Source organism: Giraffa tippelskirchi, chromosome 3 (genome assembly GCF_054371585.1).
Source record: "Giraffa tippelskirchi isolate mGirTip1 chromosome 3, T2T-mGirTip1v1.2.pri, whole genome shotgun sequence".
NCBI lineage: Eukaryota > Metazoa > Chordata > Mammalia > Artiodactyla > Giraffidae > Giraffa > Giraffa tippelskirchi.
The window spans coordinates 63,399,885-63,421,106 of record NC_137277.1 but is presented as its reverse complement, the minus strand read 5'-3'; the positions used below and the strand labels follow the sequence as shown (position 1 = coordinate 63,421,106).

At 40.7% G+C, this 21,222-nt stretch overlaps 1 protein-coding gene across 4 annotated transcripts in view; it reads left to right on the top strand.

Moving 5' to 3' along the window:
- The window catches only part of OCA2 (OCA2 melanosomal transmembrane protein), a 302,523-nt gene extending 281,535 nt beyond the window's left edge, over nucleotides 1-20,988 (top strand). For 3 of the 4 annotated variants that reach the window (XM_081583080.1, XM_081583078.1, XM_081583081.1), the window contains 3 exons: nucleotides 4,299-4,392; nucleotides 19,431-19,524; nucleotides 20,247-20,988. In XM_081583080.1, coding sequence (XP_081439206.1) covers nucleotides 4,299-4,392; nucleotides 19,431-19,524; nucleotides 20,247-20,331 — 273 coding nt within the window. In that variant the 3' untranslated portion in view covers nucleotides 20,332-20,988. The remainder of the gene's footprint in view (nucleotides 1-4,298; nucleotides 4,393-19,430; nucleotides 19,525-20,246) is intronic. The other variant, XR_014080337.1, reaches the window with a different exon arrangement.
- Nucleotides 20,989-21,222: the final 234 nt, after the last annotated feature.

Below are 21,222 nucleotides of genomic sequence, written 5' to 3'. Positions count from 1 at the left end.
TTGCCTCAATTTCAGCCCCCTCAATTGTCTTTATAAAAAAAAAATCTGTGTGTATATAGATATCTCACACTGGTTCTTGCCTCTGACAGATGCAATGAAATGAATGTGTCCTAGGGAGGAGATTAAGATTTTCTGCCTGAGAGGATAACTCCTGCCCACTTCACATCCCTTCTTCCAACTAGGAGCATCTTCACTCTGCACAGCTGAGAGATCCTCTGAACTTGGGGTGTGTTGAATAAAGGGGGACTTGGGTTTTGTATGAGATATCAGCAGTCATCTGTGTCCCTCTGCACCTCTGGCTGGAGTAAAAAGAACTCTAATGCCTCATGCTTTGCATTAGGGAATCATTGTGGTCTGGCTGCCTTACATGGACCTACAGAGTTTGGGCATTCCTAGAAGAGTAGTGCATCTTCTACTCTATAAATTATGATTTCTTGAGCTATTTCTTGGGCCAGATCCAACCAAACATCCCTTAGAGTACCTAATTCTTACTGCACCAGTCTTGAGGAGTGGCATGATCAAGGTCTGGCTGCTATGTGCATTTTTATTTTGGTGAAATTCCCACATTCTCAGTTCTGCTATTTTCCTGGAGGACTGAACAGGAGACCCAAGAACATACTATAGAAATGTCAGATCAATCCAAGGGTAAAGATAGGTTTGCCCACTTATGGCCATCATACATGAAGAGAAAACACAGGAGCAGTGACTGGACCTTCTGCTGCTAGGCTTGCAGAACTGTCTGTGTTTCAGTTAAACCTTATTCTGCTGTAAGAATACAGCTTTAGGCAAGGTCATTCTCCAGGTCAACAGCACACATGTTCATGATATTTAACAAGTGGGAAATTATTTAACACGGTTAGAAAACTGGAACATACTGTCACCATTTCCAATGACTAGAAATGCCAGCCAATGTCTTGGTTGAGGGGGAGCATCTCAGATGATGGCTCTTGATCAATTGGTGTGGAAATATTTCAATATTTTAACAAATATTTCCATAGAAGAAAATCCCTTTGATATCTGCCCACCTCTCTCTCCTTCTTTCCTCTTTCTTATCTACAGTTGTCAGGGAGTTGTGGGAGCTACATGTGAGCCCAGATTTGTTTTTGTGGGCAGTTATTTCAGGCTTCCCAGAGCACTGCCTTAGAGGCTATATGGGAAAACTAAAATACACTGCTAATGACTGAAAATTCCCTGACACTCTTTCTCAACTTAAACCTATCTTTTCAGCCTCATTTGCTTAAATAAGAAGAATTATCAGATGATTTTCAAATTAAAATATGACTATTCCTGTGCAGGATGTTGAGTTAAAAAGTGGTAATTTATGCATGAGAAATTTAATATTTCCTAAAATGAAATATTTTGAGATATGAAATATTTCCTTCCATATCAGTAAACAAAGATGTAATAGTCATCAGCATGAGCCAGTCAGCTCTGAGGAAACTCAGGAAAGAAAAGAATATCTGTCATTTAGCAGCAATCAGACTGTAGCCACTCCTTACAGTGAGCCATGAAGAAACTCAGGATGTGAAAGCACAAGATACTGGCCCCAGACAGGTGAGATGCATATCAACAAAATGATTTCAGTGAGTGCAGACTCTTGCATCTTCTCATACATAGAAAAGTGCTCCCTAATAACTCAGTTGGTAAAGAATCCTTATGCAATGCAAGGAGGATTCCTGGGTTGGGAAGATCCACTGGAGAAGGGATAGGTTACCCATTTCATTATTCTTGGGCTTCCCTTGTGGCTCAGCTGGTAAAGAATCCACCTGCAACACGGGAGACCTGGGTTTGATCCCTGGGTTGGGAAGATCCCCTGGAGAAGGGAAAGTTTACCCACTCCAGTATTCTGGACTGGAGAATTTCATGAACTTGTACGGGCTAAGTAGTTTTGGTGCATGGGTTTAGAATTCCCATGGCATGTAGAATTTTCCCAGAGCAGGGATGAAATTTATATCCCCTGCATTGGCAGGTGGATTCTTAACCACCAGACCACAAGGGAGTGTGTGTGTGTGTGTGTGTGTGTGTGTGTGTGTGTGTGTGCTCAGTTATGTCCAACTCTTTGCAACCCCATGGGCTGTAGCCTGCCAGGCTCCTCTGTTCACGAAATTTTTCAAGCAAGGATACTTGAGTGGGTTGTCATTTCCTTCTCCAGGGTAGCTTCCTGACGCAGGTACTGAACCTATGTCTCCTGTGTCTCCCGCAGTGACAGGCAGATTCTTTACTGCTGAGCACCAAGTCCATCTTTTTTCTTAATGTAGTCATTTGTTGTTATAAACTTCCCTTTTAGAACTGTTTTTTCTGTATCTCACAACTTTTGGTGTTCTGTGTTTCCATTTTTGTCTAGACTTTAAAAATTTCCCTTTTGATCTTCTTTGACCCACTGATGCTTCAGGAGCATGTAGCTTCATCTACAACATTCATTTCTGTATTTGTGAGTTTTTCAGCTTTCTTCTTGTTATTGATAACTAGTTTCACACCATTGTAATTGGAAAAGATAATTGATATGATTTCACTTTTCTTAAATTTCTTAAGACTTGTTTTGTGGCTTAACATATGCTCTATCCTGGAGAATGCTCAGAGTGTGCTTGAGAAGAATGTGCATTTTGCTGCTATTGGATGGAATGTTCTATATATGACTGTTGAATGTGAAAGTGAAAATCACGCAGTCATGTCCAACTCTTTGTGACCCCATGGACTATACAGTCCATGAAATTCTCCAGGCAAGAATGAATACTGGAGTTGGTAGATGTTCCATTCTCCAGGGGATCTTCCCAATCCAGGGACTGAACCCAGGTCTCCCTCATTGCAGGTGGATTCTTTACCAGCTGAGCTACCAGGGAAGCCCATATGACTGTTAGGTCCATTTATTTAAAAGTGTAGTTCAGATCCATAGTTCCTCATTGATTTTCTGTCTGGATGATCTGTTTATTGATTGAAATAAGGTATTGAAATACACTGATCTCTTAATATTTGCTTTATATAATTATGTACTCTGTTATAGGGCACACATATATTCACAATTGTAATAATATATCGATGAATAATGACTTTTTGTCTCCTAACCATTTTTGACTTTAAGTCTATTTTGTCTGATATGAAAAAGCCACTTCTGCTCTCTTTCTACTTGCATGGCTATCTTTTCCCATCACTCTACTTTGAGCCAATGTATGTCCTGTGGGAGCATATAGTTGGGTCTTTTTTTTTTTTCAATTCCTTCAGTCACTCTGTGCCTTTCGATTGGAGAATTTAATCCATTTACATTTAAAGTAATTTTTGGTAGGAGGACTTCCCAGGTGGCTTATTAGTAAACAATCCACCTGCCAAGCCAGAGGCGTGGGTTCAATCCTTGGCTCAGGAAGATCCCCTGGAGAAGGAAAAAGCAACCCACTCCAATATTCTTGCCTAGAAAGTCCCATGGACAGAGCAGCCTGGCAGGCTACAGTCCATAGGATTCCACAGTCAAACATGACTGAAGTGAACTTGCATGCATGCACATGGCTTTTCACTGTCTGTGATTTTGGGTAGTCCTTTCCAGATGTGTTACTGTTGGAGCCCTCCTCCTTATGCTCTTTATAGAGGTCCATACAAGGCAACTGCCCCAAGGCAGAAGGTCCAGGGGTCCTTCTTTAACCTCTAATGGGCTGAGGTACCTACCAGTGATAACATGGAGAATGTCTCCTGAACATACTGGAAACAGGCCCAGAGATTATGTGTTTTTCTGGGCTTCATTATCAGCATGAGTCAAAAGGGGGCATGTTTATGGAACACAAATTTTTTAGAGAAAGGTTTACCTGCATGCAGTTTGGAACCAGAAATCAAGTCTATCTTGGCCATTTAAAAGATCTGCATCTCTCCAAGTTTGATGTCCCTATCTATCGATTGAGAGAATTGGAAACACACCTGGACGATGTTTGAGAATTAAATAAGATGATGGATGTACGCATAGAGTTAATGTAGGAAGTGGTCCACTGCAGGGCTAATATATACTGGTTAGATGGTTTTAGTCCCAAGCACTGTGTGAGATTCTATGCAACTTCACCCCATGTAGGATCCATAGTTGCTTGGGGCAACTGAGGAGAAGGAGGACCGGTTGGTCATGTGGCTGGAAACAGACTTACTCATAGGCTCAAACTCAATGTTTTTTTATTCTAAAGTTTGCTTAGGTTTCCTTTTGAACATCCTGTGCTCTGTTCAGTTTGAGTGCTAAAAAAGTGCTTTGGATTTTGCAAGTTGGTCACAGAATGGGTAACTCCTCTGGGCTTTAATGGACATGAGGTCAGTGTCCTTTTCCTCCACAGATTCCCGTGCTCCTAAACCTGAGCAGAGACCCTGAGGTCAGCCTGCCTGCTCCACCACTCATGTATGCCCTAGCGCTTGGTGCCTGTCTGGGAGGTAAGGGGGTATTGGATTTGAGGGAGGGCCCCCAGACACTATGGTGAGCCTGAAGTGATTGATTAATGAATGCCAAATTGAAAGTAAAGTAAGAATAGTTCATGATTTCCTAAGTGGAAACCCATCTTCACCTTTGACTGGAGAGTTCTAGCCCTACTCAGTTTCTCTGAAAAGTGTGTTACTTCCCATTCTCTGCAGAACTGCCTCTGATATTCTAGGCCTGTTGCCTGAGGATGGTCATTACTGACGTCTCAAAGTTAATGTCTTCCCACACTGCATGCAGATGTGGCTTAGTGGCTTAGGTTTAGAAGCAGATTTTGAATCAGAAACCATCCTCAGTGGCAACTACTTATTCCTTTTTTTAAGGAGTGTGTGTTGTGGGTGATGGTGGGTAAAGTGATGAATGTGTGAGCTAAGAAGTAGGGACTCTAATGTAAGAATAAGAAGAAAAATTTTAAAAAGTTTTTTAGGGCTGGAGGAGTGTTTTGTCTTTTGTAGACACTAAAAAGTCAATTAGTAGAAGTGTCAGGAGAGACTAACTTCTGGTGAGTAAACACAGGGGTTTGGATGTGATTGTATTTGGAAGAGACCTAATCACCTTTGGGAACACAAGAGGATTGTGAAAAATCTTAGATAAACACAATAGATACCTTTTAAATGTTTGTTTTTGCTTCCAGGTATGCTTAGATAATCTAGCTTTCTTTGTTCTTTGATTGTTCTCTAACTATTAAATAAACAACTTTGTTTTTAGTGTATCTTCTAGTTTGTAGAGGGGGACTAATGTCATTCAGTGAAGTTGCTATGATTTCTGGAGACAGCTAGATCACCTAATTCAGCAACTGAGGCATCAAATTCTGAGTTTAGGCTTGTTAAAATGGCCCCCATCTGAGATCAGCCCCAGGAAAAGCAACAACTGCATTCACAACTACATTTAATATCAGTGATAGAAACAGAACCCAGAGACACCAGGAAATATGTCTGCTGTGCGGAATTTTGTTCATTAAACCTTATTGAGCATCTTCTACTTTTATACCCTGACATTGTCTTCCTGAGTGGGGAGGCAGTCACTTAAGTTAAGATTGCAATATAAATGTATCCTCTCATGGCCATGTAAATAGATTGCTCAGGGAGCACCACAGAGACTGGAGGAAAGTCAGGAATGGCTCTACAGAGAGGGAAGTTTTGAGCTGGTTCTCAAAGAATGAGAAGCCTCCTGGACTGGTTCTTATTCACCCAGAACATGTAGAATGAATAGAATCGAGGGGATTATCAAGGAGAGAAGTAAACATGGACCACTTACTTGGCTAATAACCTAAAATATGATTAAACATTTGTTGATTGATACTCTTTTTAAAATTTATATATTTTTAATTGAAGGATAATTGCTTTACAAAATTGTGTTAGTTTCTGCCATACATAAACCATACTCTTATGGTACACAAGAGTACACACGTCCCCTCGCTTGTGAACCTCCCTCCCACCTCCCACCCCACCCCACCTCACCTCTCTAAATTGTCACAGAGCTCATGTTTGAGTTCCCTGTGTCATACAGCAAATTCCTACTGGCTATCTATTTTACATATGGTAGTGTATATAGTTCCACGCTACTCTCTCCATTCATTCCACCCTCTCCTTCTCTCCTTTCTTGTGCCCACAAGTCTGTTCTCTATGTCTTTGTCTCCACTGCTGACCTGCAGATAGGTTCATCAGTACCATCTTTCTAGATTCCATATATATGCATTAATATACCATATTTGTTTTCTATTTATGACTTACTTCACTCTGTATAATAGGCTCTAGGTTCATCCACCTTATTAGAACTGACTCAAATACTTTCCTTTTTATGACTGAGTAATATTCCAGTAATATTTTATATATGTACCATAGCTTCTTTAATCATTCATCTGTCGATGGACATCTAGGTTGCTTCCACGTCCCAGCTATTTTAAATAGTGCTGCAATGAATGTTGAGATGCATGTTGCTTTTTCAATTGTGGTTTTCTCTGGGTATATGCCCAGTAGTGGGATTGTTGGGTCATACGGTTGTTTTCTTCCTAGTTTGTTAAGGAATCTCCATACTGTCTTCCATAGCGGCTGATCAATTTATATTCCCACCAACAGTGCAAGAGGGTTCCCTTTCCTCCACACCATCTCCAGGATTTATTGTAGATTTTATTTTTTTTTGCTGAATGTGTATTTATTTTCTTTTAAAAAATATATTTATGTATTTTAATTGGAGGATAATTATAATATTGTGATGGTTTTTGGCATAGATCAACATGAATCAGCCATAGGCATACATGCGTCCACCCTATCCTGAGCCCCCTTCCCCCTTCCCTCCCCACCCCATCCCTCCAGGTTGTCACAGAGCACTGGTCCTGGGTGCTCTGCTTCATGCATCCAACTCACAGTGGTCATCCATTCTACATATGGTAATGTACATGTTTCAATGCTATTCTAACCCTCTCCTTCTCCCACTGGGTCCAGAAGTCTGTTCTTTATGTCTGCTGTCTCCTTCTGTACGTAGGATCATCAGTACCATCCTTCTAGATTCCATATATATGCATTAATATACATCAGTTATCTTTCTCTTTCTCACTCTGTATAGGCTCTAGGTTCATCCTCCTCATTAGAACTGACTCAAATGCATTCCTTTTATAGCTGAGTAGTATTTTGTTGTGTATATGTATCACAGCTTCCTTATCCGCTCATCTGCTGATGGACATCTAGGTTGCTTCCATGTCCTAGCTATTGTAAATAGTGCTGCAATTAACATTGTGGTACATGTGCCTGTTTCAATTCTGGTTTCCTCAATATATATGCTGAGCAGTGGGATTGCTGGGTCATATGACAGTTGTATTCCCAGTTTTTTAAGGAATCTCCACACTTTTCTCCATAATGGCTGTACCAGTTTGCCTTCCAACAAACAGTGCAAGAGAGTTCCCTTTTCTCCACACCCTCTCCATTTATTGTTTGTAGACTTTTTGATGATGGCCATTTCTGACCATTGTGAGATGATACCTCATTGTGGTTTCGATTTGCATTTCTCTGATAATGAGTGATGTTGAGCATCTTTTCATGTGTTTATTAGCCATCTATATGTCGCCTTTGGAGAAATGTCTGTTTAGGTCTTTTGCCCACTTTTTGATTGGGTTGTTTGTTTTCTGGTATTGAGTTGCATGAGTTGCTTGTGTATTTTGGAGATTAATTCTTTGTCAGTTGTTCCGTTTGCTTTGTTTTCTCCTATTCTGAAGGCTGCCTTTTCACCTTGCTTATAGTTTCCTTCATTATGCAAAAGATTTTAAGTTTAATTAGGTCCCATTTGTTTATTTTTGTTTATATTTCCATTATGCTGGGAGGTGGGTCATACAGGATCTTGCTGTGATTTGTGTCAGAGAGTGTTCTGCCTATGTTTTCTTCAGAGAATTTTACAGTTTCTTGTCTTACATTTAGGTCTTTATCCATTTTGAGTTTATTTTTGTGTATGGTGTTAGAAAGTGTTCTAGTTTCATTCTTTTACATGCAGTTGATCAGTTTTCCCAGCACCACTTGTTGAAGAGACTGTCTTTTCTCCATTGTATATTTTTTGCCTCCTTTGTCAAAGATAAGGTGTACATAGATGTGTGGATTTATCTCTAGACTTTCTCTTTTGTTCAATTGATCTATATCTCTGTCTTTGTACCAGTACCATACTATCTTGATTACTGTAGCTTTGTAGTATAATCTGAAGTCAGAAAGATTGATTCCTCCAGTTCCATTCTTCTTTCTCAAGATTGCTTTGGCTATTTTGGGCCTTTTGTGTTTCCATACAAATTGCGAAATTATTTGTTCTAGTTCTGTGAAAAATACTGTTGGTAGTTTGAGAGGGATTGCATCGAATCGATAGATTGCTTTGAGTAGTATACTCATTTTCACTATATTGACTCTTCCAATCCAAGAATATGGTATATTTCTCCTTCTATCTGTGTAATCTTTGGTTTCTTTCATCAGTGTCTTGTAATTTTCTATATACAGGTCTTTTGTGTCTTTAGGTAAATTTATTCCTAAGTATTTTATTCTTTTCATTGCAATGGTGGATAGGATTGTTGACTTAATTTCTGTTTTTTGATCTTTCATTGTTAGCATATAGGAATACAAGGAATTTCTCTGTGTTAATTTTATATCCTGTGACTTTACTATATTCATTGCTTAGCTCTAGTAATTTTCTGGTGGCTTCTTTAGGGCTTTCCATGCAGAGGATCATGTCATCTGCAAACAGTGAAAGTTTTACTTCTTTTCCAATCTGGATTCCTTTCGTTTCCTTTTCTTCTCTAATTTCTGTGGCTAGGACCTCCAGAATTATGTTGAATAGTAGTGGTGAGAGAGGGCACACAAGTCTTGTTCCTGATTTTAGAGGAAATGTTTTCAATTTTTTGCTATTGTGGATAATGTTTGCTCTGGGTTTGTCTTTTATGGCTTTTATTATGTTGAGGTATATTCTTTCTATGCCTACTTTCTGGAGAGTTTTATCATAAATGGATGTTGAATATTGTCAAAGGCTTTCTCAGCATCTATTGAAATAATCACATGGTTTTTATCTTTTAATTTGTTAATAATGGTGTATTACATTGATCGACTTGAATATATTCAAGAATCCTTGCATCCCTGGAATAAACCCAACTTGATCATGGTACATGATCTTTTTTATGTGTGGTTGAATTTTGTTTGCTAGAATTTTGTTGAGGATTTTTGCATCATGTTTATTAGTGATACTGGCCTGTAATTTTCTTTGTGATGTCTTTGGAATCAGGGTGATACCTTGTAAAATTAGTTTGGAAGTGTTCCCTCCTATTCTTTTGGGAGAGTTTTAGAAGGATAGGTATTAGCTCTTCTCTAAATGTTTGAAAGAATTCACCTGTGAAGCCATCTGGCCCTGGGCTTTTGTTTTGGGGAGTTTTTTTTAATCACAGTTTTGATTTGATTGTTTGTAATTGGCTTTTCATAATTTCTGTTTCTTCCTGGTTCACTCATGGAAAGTTGAACTTTTCTAAGAATCTGTCCATTTTCTCTATGTTTTCCATTTTATTAGCATATAGTTGCTCATAGTAGTCTCTTATGGTCCTTTGTATTTTTGCATTGTCTGTTGTAACCGCTGCTTTTTCATTTCTAATCTTGTTGATTTGGCTTTCTCCCTTTTTTGCTTGATGAGTCTGGCTATTGGTTTGTCAAATTTGTTTATCTTCTCATAGAACCAGCTTTTAGTTTTATTAAACTTTACTACTGTTTTATTCCTTTCTTTTTCATTTATTTCTGCTCTGATCTTTATGATCTCTTTCTTTCCACTCAGGTTTTTGGGGGTTTTTGTTGTTGTTGTTGTTCTTTTAGCAGCTATGTGATGTTTTTCTTGTTTCTTGGGATAGGATTGTATTGCTATAAACTTCCCTCTTAGAACTGCTTTTGCTGCATCTCATAGGTTTTGAGTTGTCGTGTTTTTGTTGTCACTTGTTTCCAGGAATTTTTAAATTTCTCTTCTTATTTCTTCAGTAACCTATTCATTAAGTGTAAATGTATTGTTTAATCTCGATGTGTTTGTGTTTTTTTTACAGTTTTCTCCCCCCTGTATTTGATATCTATTTCATAGCATCTTGGTCAGAAAAGATGCTTGATATGATTTCAATTTTCTTAAGTTTACTGAGGCTTGATTTGTGACCCAAGATGTGATCTATCCTGGAGAATGTTCCATCTGCACTTTAGAAGGAAGTGTATTCTTCTTCATTTGGATGGAAAGTCCTGAAGTTATCAATTAGGTCCATTTGGTCTTATGTTTCATTTAATGTTTGTGTTTCCTTATTAATTTTCTGTTTTGATGATCTGTTCTGGTTGATGGAGATGTATGTTCTTTCTCTGAAGGGCAGCACTGTGTCCAGTAGTAGGTTTGGGGAGTCTATGGGTTAGATATGGCTTTGGGCAGCCTGTCTGCTAGTGTGCAGTGCTGTGTTTCGGTTTTATTGAAGGATTGTGTGGCATATCTGGGCACTGGTGCTTGCTCGCCTTTGGGTGGGCTTGGTTTGGTGTTGAGATGGAGGCCTTTGGGAGGGCTCTCATCTATTAATGTTCCCGGAGATCATGAGTTCTCTGGTGGGATTGGAATTGGGTCTCTCATCTCAGGAGTTCAGGCTCAATGCATATTGAAGCTCCAAAACCTCACAAGCCACACAGCACAAAAGACAAGTTTCCAATAATCTTGGTGAGGACAACACTCAGCAGCCCAGAACACCCAGCAAGGCTTATATCAAAGTCCTCTAATGTTCCTAGGAAGGTCTTTGGACCTGTTTTGGGCAGTGTGGGGTTAATTCAATCTCAGATATGGCCTTATTCCAGCTTGCAGCTGCTCCTAATGTTCACAGTTGCCCCTGGAGTCCTCAGTCTTTTCCACACTTGGACATGAGGGGGCAAAGATCGAGGCTCATTAGAACTCATTTGCTCTCTTGGGCTGGGGAAAGGGGAGGATATGGCAGTCACATATGTGTTGTACTGAAGAGTGGCTGTTGTGCCCTGTTGGATGTTGTTACAGTCTAAATAGATCGTGAGTTCTCCCAGAGGAAAGGGGTCCAGTTTGTGGTTCTATAGAAAGACCTCAGCTGTTAAAGCTCCTAGCAAGTTGCGGGCAGTAACCTGTACCTGCTCATAGCCTGGAGGTAGCTGCAACATCTGGGATCGGGACCACATCTATGGTGTTTTGTCTGCTGCCTCCAGCACCCCTCCTAGCTTTGGCAATGGTAGTCATGTCTATTTCCTCAGCCTTGATTTAGTAGCCCTCTCAGTGCATCCTCATAGCTGCTAGCCCCCGACTTCTCCCTGGGATCTTCACTGCAGCCTCTGGCCCTGGTCCCACCCTCTGCTGCAGGCCAAGCTTGCTAGCCACTCATCCAAGCTCCCCATCCCCACCCTCTGGTCTGGGCTGAGGCTTGTGAGCTGCTTATGGGCTGAGAAGCACTGTTGGGCAGCTTTCTGTGTATTTTGCCTTCTGAGACCCCACTGTTGCATGGCACTCTGAGGTTCCACAGCTTCCCCTTGGTCCCACCTGAAAGGGGATTTCTTAATGTGTGGAAACTTTTCCTCCTTCATGACTCCTTCCCTCCCTAGGGGCACAAACTCCTGTCCTGAAGTCCTCTGTCTTTCTTTTTTTAATGTGTTTTTTTCATCCTACCTCATTCCAGGGAGCTTGCCTTTTTGGAGGCCTGGGGTCTTCTGTGGTCATTTAGAAGTTGCTCTGTAGGAGTTGTTCCATATTTTGATGAGTTTTTTTATGTATTTGTGGGGAGCAGGTGATCTCTGCCATCTTCTCCGCCCCCTCTTTTTTAAGCTTAGAAAAAAAATTTTTTATTGACGTATAGTTGATTTGGTTTATTTCTTTAATGATCCATTTGTAGTTTAATAACATATGTATTGGGGCTTCCCTTGTAGCTCAGTCAGTAAAGAATCTGCCTGCAGTACAGGAGACCCGGGTTTGATCCCTGGGTTGGGAAGATCCCCTGGAGAAGGAAATGGCAACCCACTCCAGTATCCTTGCCTGGAAAATCTCATGGACACAGGAGCCTGGTGGGCTTCAGTCCATGGGGTCACAAAGAGTCAGGCACAACTGAGCGACTAACACTTACTAACTTACTTACTTAACATATGTATAGCCTCAAAGTCTTTGTGTTTTTAACTGGTGTTTTCCCTTTAATTGATTTCTGTTCTCATAGCGTTTTGGTCAGAGAAGATGCTTTATATGATTTCTATCTTCTTCAATTTACCAAAGATTGATTTGTGATCCAGATGATATCTATCTTGGAGAATGTTTTGTGTACATTTGAGGAGGGACTGTATTTTGCTGCTTTTGGATGGAATTTCCTATAAATTAAGTCTATCTATTAACTCTATCTGGTCTAATACATCATTTAAGGTTTGAGGTTTTTAAAAATTAATTTTCTGTCTGAGTGATCTGTCCCTTGACATAAGTGAAACTCTCAAATCCCCAACTATTATTGTGTTACTGTCAATTTCCCCTTTTATGACTGTTAGTGTTTGCCTTATCTATTAACGTGCTCTTGTGTTGTGTGCATATATATTTCCCACTGTTTTATCTTCTTCCCGGATTGATTCCATAATAATTATGTGTGTCCTTCCTGTCTCTTGTAACAGTCTTTATTTTAAAGTCTATTTTATTTTTCTGATATGCGTATTGGTATTCCAACCTTCTTTTAATTTCCATTTACCTGGAATATCTTTTTCCATCCCCTCATTTTCAGTCTGTTTCCATAGGCCTGAAGTTTGTCTCTCGTAATAGCCTATATAATGGTCTTTGTTATATCCCTTTAGCCAGTCTTGGCTGGAGCATTTAATCCATTTACATTTACGGTAATTATCGATATCTATGTTCCTATTGTTATTTTCTCAATGGTTTTTGGTTTGTTTTTGTAAGTTTTTTTATTCTGTTCCTCTTTTGTTCTTTTTTTCTTGTGGTTTGATGACCATCTTTAATGTTGTTTAGTATTGTATTTGAGTTGCTTTTTCCTTTAGGTATATGCTTCTACCATAGTTTTTTGTTTGCATTTCCCATAAGATTTTGCTATAGCAGTATGTGTATACTCATATATACTCATGTCTTTTCATTCTTTTCTCTCTCTCTCTACATATATATATATGTGTATATATATATATATATACATACATATATATATATATATACACATACATACATACATATATATACATACACACACACAGACTGGTTCCAAATTGGAAAAGGAGTACGTCAAGGCTGTATATTGTCACCCTGCTTATTTAATTTACATGCAGAGTACATCATGTTAAATGCCAGACTGGATGAAGCACAAGCTGGAATCAAGGTTGCAGGGAGAAATATCAATAACCTCAGATATGCAGATGACACTACCCTTATGGCAGAAAGCAAAGAGGATCTGAAGAGCCTCTTGATGAAATTGAAAGAGGAGAGTGTAAAAGCTGGCTTAAAACTCAACATTCAGAAAACTAAGATCATGGCATCTGCCCCCATCACTGCATGGCAAATAGATGGGGAAACAGTGGAAACAGTGAGAGACTTTATTTTGGGGGGCTCCAAAATCACTGCAAATGGTCACTGCAGCCATGAAATTAAAAGATGATTGCTACTTGAAAGAAAAGCTATGACCAACCTAGACAGCATATTAAAAAGCAGAGACATTACTTTGCTGGAAAATGTCCATCTAGTCAAAGCTATGGTTTTTCCATTAGTCATGTATGGATGTGAGAGTTGGACCATAAACAAAGCTGATGGCCAAAGAATTGATGCTTTTTGAACTGTGGTGCTGGAGAAAACTCTTGAGAGTCCCTTGGACTGCAAGGAGATCCAACCAGTCAATCTTAAAGGAAACCAGACCTGAATATACATTGGAAGGACTGATGCTGAAGCTGAAACTCCAGTACTTTGGCCACCTGATGCAAAGAACTGACTCATTGGAAAAGACCCTGATACTGGCGAAGATTGAAGGTGGGAGGAGAAGGGTACAACAGAGGATGAGATGGTTCAGTGGTACCATCGACTCGATGGACATGAGTTTGAGCAAGCTCCATGAGTTGGTGATAGACAGGGAAGACTTGGGGTCACAAAGAGTTGGACATCACTGAGCAACTGAACTGACTGACTGATACATACATATGTGTGTGTGTGTATGTGTATATATATATACATATATATTAAGTTACCGGTTTCTTATTTTTAAATGCAGTTCCCATTTCCTATATTTGTACTCTCTTAATAGTTCTTGGTTTTGATATTATATTTGTGTATGGCTGATTTCCGGCTTTTACTGTATGTTTGCTTTTAGTGGTGAGCTTTCCTATTTGTGATTTCTTGTTTCTAATTGTAGCTTTTCCCCCCCTGCCTAGAGAAGCTCCTTGGCTTGGTGGTGCTGAATTCTCTTGGCTTCTGCTTGTCTTTAAAGTTTTTTATTTCTCCCTTGAATTTGAATAGTAACTTTTCTGGGTAGAATATCCTAGGTTGTAGGTTTTTCCCTTACATCAGTTTGAATATATCATGTCACTCCCTTCTGGCCTGCAGAGTTTCTGCTGAAAATTCAGCTGATAGCTTTATGGATTACCTTATATTTTAATTGTTGCTTTTAATATTTTTTCATTGTATTTAGTTTTTCTGAGTTTAATTAATATGTGTCCTGGTATGTTCCTCCCTGGATTTTATCCTATATCTTCATTTCCTGGTCTTGTGTGATATTTCCTTTCCCATTGTATGGAATTTTTGCACTATAATCTCTTCAATATTTTCTTAGGCCCTTTCTCTTTCTCTTTGTCTTCTGGGATCCCTATTATTCAAATATTGGTGAAATGCACCAAACAAACAATGTTGTGTCCTCATTTCTTTTCATTCTTTGTTCTTTATTCTGTTCCATGGCAGTTATTTCTATGGGGCAGGGTCTGTTTTCCAGTTGGAGTAGAAGCACTGAGAGTTGTGTTCCATGTGACTTTATTGCCCTGAAGTGTGTGCTCTATTCCGAAGGAGGTGAGCACAAAGGAAGTGAGCCCTGTATGTGCACATCAGGTCTATATGCCACCTGTGCAGCCATTTGCAGTTCTGCCAGAAGCAGCCCAAGGTTGTGTCTCTTTCTCTGTTTTATTGACCCCAGACCTCTTGCTAGGCTGTTGCTGGGGGGCAAGGTTTTGTGAATGCTGGTCTCCCCCCTGGGGGCTAGGCTGCCTTTGTGGTAGGACTCTCCAGGACCTGTCTATATCAGATCTAATTTTAAGCTGTATTGGAGGTGGGCAGAACTGAAGGGCTCCCATTGGGAAAGGAATTAGTTTGTATCACATCCTAGGGATACTCCATGATAGATGAATGATTCTGTGATGCCACCAACCAGCTGGTTTATGCATCAACAAAGTCCACTGCTGCCAAATTTGCCATGATCAAGGTCACAAGCCTGCCAACATGAGCTGTGCAGTGCTGTGAGCATGCTGACAGTAATGTTCCTATGGGGACTTATGCTGTAACCTGCATGTGCTAATGATGGGGCTCCTATGGCAGACATGCCCAGTTCTGTGTGTGCTAATGATGGGCTCTGAGTTTTGGCCTGGACTACACTCCAAGCCCTCTGGAACTAGACCATATTCTCTCCCAGGGTCCTTCTGTTGAAGCCTGTGTTTCATTGCCTAGCTGGGCAGGGCACATTAGAAGCCCTGCCCAGTGCCTGTTTGGGGTGGGAAGTAGCATGAAGTAGCAACTGATACATGTACAGCAGCTGATACACATGCACTCCTTGCAAGTAGAGTTCATGCCCCTCCTGTCCATCTCTCTGTCCTAGAAGACCTCTATGAAGGAAAGGGGGTGCTCCCAGGGAGAGGGGCCACCTTTGTGGACATTTCCTCTTTCACAACTTCCTCCCAGAGGTTCCAGTCTCATTCCAATGCCTTTTTTTCAGTCCTGCTCAGTTACATGGGAATCTTTCCTGCTGCTTCTGTTGTATAAGAGATCTCGTGTCAGCTTTCAGTTGGTTTTCTGTGAAATTCGTTCCACATGTAGATGTATTTTTGATGTGTTTGCTGGGGGACGTGAGTTCCACGTCCTTCTACTCCCCCATTTTGATCCAAAAGGAGTAGTTTTCAAATATTAATCCTTAACATGAGAGAAAGAAAGTGTTGCCTTTGATTTTAGAGCTCACTCAAGTTCTTGAATGTGACCCTGAATTATGTGTGAAATTCTGTTTTGTCCAGAAGGAGAATTCTCAAAGTTAAATCCTGGAGTAGCAATGTTTGGGGTGCAGAGTGGATGCTACTCAGGTACTGAGGTGTGTGCTCTGTGATGGAGGCTGGCAGGGCCCTCTGAGGAACATTTGCATGTCAGCGTGTTGCTTCTCTTTGCCTCGCTTTCTTCATGGGGACACTGAGGACCTCAGTGCTCAGCCCCCTGAACATTTTCTCTCTGCTTGTCTGATCTCAAGCCAGCTGCACATCTCCTACATTGTGCCATGTCTTTGCTAACAGGCTCCCTGTGAGCCCCTGAAGAATATGAGCTGATTTCCATGTGAAATGACCTGCTAGGGTGAGAGGGAGAGCCTGCCTAGGGTTAGGCAGTTAGGAAGAAGCTAATAGAAGTCTGGGGTAGGAGGAAGTTGGGAGCCGAGGCAGATCTCAGAACTGAGATGGAAATCCAGACTCAGTTCTGGTCATAAAAAATAGATAAATTTTGGGGACTTTTAAGATGGGTCTGCTTTCAAACTCACTCAGGTTGTTGGCAGAATCCAGTTCCTTGGAAGTGTAAGACTGAATATCCAGTCCCTTGCTGGCTGTCAGCTGAGGCTGCCCTTAGCTCCTAGAGGCCTCTCTGGTTATGGCCCTTGGACCTAAATCTCAGAACCAGCAATGTTATATGGAAGTCTCATGGTGGGAATTCTTCCATCCCCTAGGATCTCTCAAACTCTCTACCCTGGGTTCCCTCCACCTCTCCTCTGGGATCTCTCCTACCCATGTATTGCTGCAACTCCCTGGAGTCTCCAGGATCTCTATGACTCTCCCTCTGAGGCTTCTCTTCTGCTTCTAGCTTGAGAAAGTTCCCTGCTTTTAAGGGTTCATATGAGTCAGTTTTGCCCACTCAGATAATTCAGAGTAATCCTGCATCTCAAGATCTATAACCTGAAACACTTCTGCAAAGACCTTCTTGCCATACATAATAACATAATGACATAAGCACATGTTCTGAGGACTAAGGTGTGAGCTTCTCTATGGGGCTAGGGGGTGTCATCATTTTACTACTTGGAACAAGACAACATCTTATGGTCTGGACTGTCCACCAACCAGGGTCTATGCCTCCTTTGTTGCCACCCTAAAATCTGTCCTGCCCAAACAGTTTGAATGTTGGTCTGCCATGCCCTTCCCTGCTATGGGGCAGCTATCCCTCTCCCCTGGGTGATGGGCTTGCCCCTCCCGACCTCCCACCTCTATTGCACCCTTCCTAAAAATCTGGGTGGGTCCATACACTTTTTTTTTTTAAATTAGTTTATTTTCTATTTTTTAACTTTACAATATTGTATTTGTTTTGCCATACATTTACATGAACCCTTCATGGGTGTACATGTTTTCCCCTTCCAGAACCCCCCTTCCACCTCCCTCCCCATCCCATCCCTCCGGGTCATCCCCGTGCACCAGCCCCGAGCACCCTGTATCATGCATTGAATCTGGACTGGGGATTTGTTTCACATATGATAATTTACATGCTTCAATGCCATTCTCTGATATCCTCCCACCCTCGTCCTCTCCCATAGAGTCCATAATACTGTTCTATTTATCTGTGTCTCTTTTGATGTCTCGCACACAGGGTTATCTTTCAGTTCAGTTCAGTCACTCAGTCGTGTCCGACTCTCTGCGACCCCATGAACTGCAGCACGCCAGGCCTCTCTGTCCATCACCAACTCCCGGAGTCTACCCAAACCCATGTTCATCGAGTCGGTGATGCCATCCAACCATCTCATCCTCTGTCGTCCCCTTCTCCTCCCGCCCCCAATCCTACCCAGCATTAGGGTCTTTTCCAATGAGTATACAGTGGGTTATCTTTACCGATTGACTAAATACCATATATATGTGTTAGTATACTGTACTGGTGTTTTTCTTTCTGGCTTACTTCACTCTGTATAATAGGCTCCAGTTTCATCCACCTCATTAGAACTGATTCGAATGTATTCTCATACGCTTTGAATTACACTGAGAAACAGGAGGATTGTTATGAAATGGACCATCAGAAACACAGTGAACACAGCAGTTTGGGGCTTGGGCTTGTGGGCTTCAGAGCTCTGAAGAGACCCTGAAGATTTTTATTAAGCTCTTAAGATCAAAAGTCTTATATTATTGACATGTCAAATATATTTCATCCTTAGAGCAAGCATGTAAATGGATGTGGTGTGCTATTTCAGGAGTTTTCGCGGAAACTAGGTTGAGCTCTTATATGGAATAAAAGTAGCAGAGTGAAATAAAACTTTGTGACCCTTTGCCTTGCCTGCCTGTAGACCTGGTAGTTGTGTTAGATGCCTATGTATTTCAGGACAATGTAAGGACTAAGTGGAGGGGGGACAGGATAAACCTCATAGGTGACACAGCTTATTATTTATTCCTTACTTCTCTCCATCCTCCGTATTCCAGTGTGGAGTTCTGGGCCAACATAGCATCTCGGGACACAGCTTCCTTGATCCTCACCTTCCTGCTCTGCTGTCCAGTATTAAAAAGTCATCCCCTCAGGCCAATAAGTGCTGTTGGCAGTTGCAGATTTGTGTCTCACAGTTCACAGTCCTCAGCGATGCACAATGCCAGAACTGAACTAACTTGGCTAAGACTGGGTTCTGCACCCATCCCCAAACACTGACCTCTGTGGTTAGTGGATGAAAGATCCCAAAGGGCTTCACCCAGTAGATTCTACCCTTCCCTGATCTCATCTCTCTGTTGGTTGTCAGGCTTGAGTCACATCCCTCACTGAGGCCACACTTGTGTATATGTGTGTACGTTAGTCTCCCTGAAGATCATACATTCTGTCAAAAAGGCCCACCCAGAGAAACATTATATTATCCTGGTTGCTTACATCCATCTTTCCATACAGACAAAGGATTTTCTGGTACATATCCTGACCTGGAGTCCTAAAGGTGGTGGTTCTCATTTGCGATGAGAACCTACTTGCATTTCTCATGTTGAACCTACTTGCATTTTCCTCTGAAAGATATATGTCACCACATCCCATGGTGACTTGTTAGTTCTCCTTAGCATTTCTTCTTTCCTATCACATCCAACAACAATAGCCCTATTCAAAACTGAATACTTACAAGCAATGAATTTATCTTCTGTTTGCCGGTGTTTTTTGTGTTCCCTGCGAATATTCGCACAAGCAATCACTTTCATAATGAACTGTAATCATCAAATCAAAAGCCTGTGAGATGGTTCAAGTATTACAGAACAAAAGAGAATAGAAGTCTACCTCCAAGATGAACTGAGATTTTATTTTACTTTTTGAATTTTGATTCTAGGTAACGGGACTTTGATTGGAGCATCAGCAAATGTGGTTTGTGCAGGAATTGCAGAGCAGCATGGATATGGATTCTCTTTCATGGAATTTTTCAGGTACTTCAAAAATTTATTTAAATTTTCTGTTTATATAGTCCCTAAGCTTAAGTAATTAAAAATAAGCCACACATACTTAATATAAGTATGTTTTAATAATCAGCGAGACATTGGTATTTTATGTTGTTCTTTTAAACATTCCAATGGGGATTTGTGCCTTGACTGTTCAGGATGATGGTGCATAATGAGAGTTTGACATCCTGTATGGCATTACCTAGTGAAAAAATTCATGTTTGAAAGGATCCAGGAATATTGAAGACTGGAGGCAGCCTGTGAGCTGGTACCTCTCAGGAGCATAGCACAGAGAGGAGTCTCTGAATGGGGGAGTGCAGCTGATGCCAGCTCCTGCAAAGGAGGATCTTCTCTAAGGGAGCTGGCCTTGCTCTGGGGTCCCAGCCCCTGCATGCTTGTTTTCTTATGGCACCATTGCAATTTGGATGCAGGAACTGGATAAAATAGTCATTGCTGGAGCCTGTAAAATAGTCCTGCCAAAACGAACTGAAACTTTTTTGGGGAATACAGCGGGGGATATCTCATAGAGGCATGCATCCACATCATCTAGGCTGAACCCAACTTTTGATTTCTAGAAATAAGAGACAATTACCTTTATGGATATATAAAGCTGTTAAGGCTACATTCTTTTGCAATAACATAATTATGAATTCAGGTCTCACAGTACTCTCCAGACACCAGATACCATAATCCACTTCTCTGTGTTTCAGGCTGGGCTTTCCAATGATGCTTGTCTCCTGCATGGTTGGGATGTGTTACCTCCTTGTTGCTCATGTCGTGATGGGATGGAATTAGTAGATATACAATGTATGAAGACTAAGGAAAACTTGACCTATCATCAATGTCAGTAGAAAACTGCCGCAAAACCACTCTTTGGAGAAAAAAAGGTGCTTACCATGGGGGTGCTCTGGAATGGAGACCTTTGCAATCCACGTTCTTATTTGGGTGAAGCTGGCAAACTGTGATAAATACAAGATAACTTACCCAAGATTCTACTATAGGAAAATGTGTATATTTCAATATATATCTTGCTATGTTCTATAGGAAAAGGCACAAAAGGCTTGTATTGTTTAAATGTCACTTCTCCTGAGGTGACTGTTCTCCTTCATGTAATCACTTTTTGTGTTAAATTAATAAGAATTCAAATTGTGTATACTCTGAATGCATACCCTTCTTGGGAAGAGCATACAATTTGTAAGGAAACATTAAATGTATTTAAAACATACTGCCCCTTGAGAAAAGGTCTTAGAATTTGTTAGTCTCTTAGTTTTCAGTAGAGGAACTATTGATGTTGTCCATATAGGTCCGCTCCTGTGGATACAGCAGGACAAGTAGAAGGAGAGTAGATTTGAATGGGCAGATGGAAGACACTTAGCTCTGTCCACCATTTTTGTTCTTCAGCAAATGAAAAAAATGTTCATGTCTGCAATAAAAGAAACAATGAAAGTGCCACCAGATTTTCTATCAAGTTTGTCAATTCTCCTGATACTGTCTCCAGAATTAATAGGTAAATGATCTAGTACCTATTAAATCCTGTTTCATAATGAAGAAAGAGACAGCACTGAAGGAACAAATGGCTTTTCTATGAAATGTTGAAACGACAGAGTTAAACATTGTTCTGATGCCTCATGCATAAACCTTGAAGGTCCAAGGACCATGGGGACACACTTTTACAGTCTGAATTCA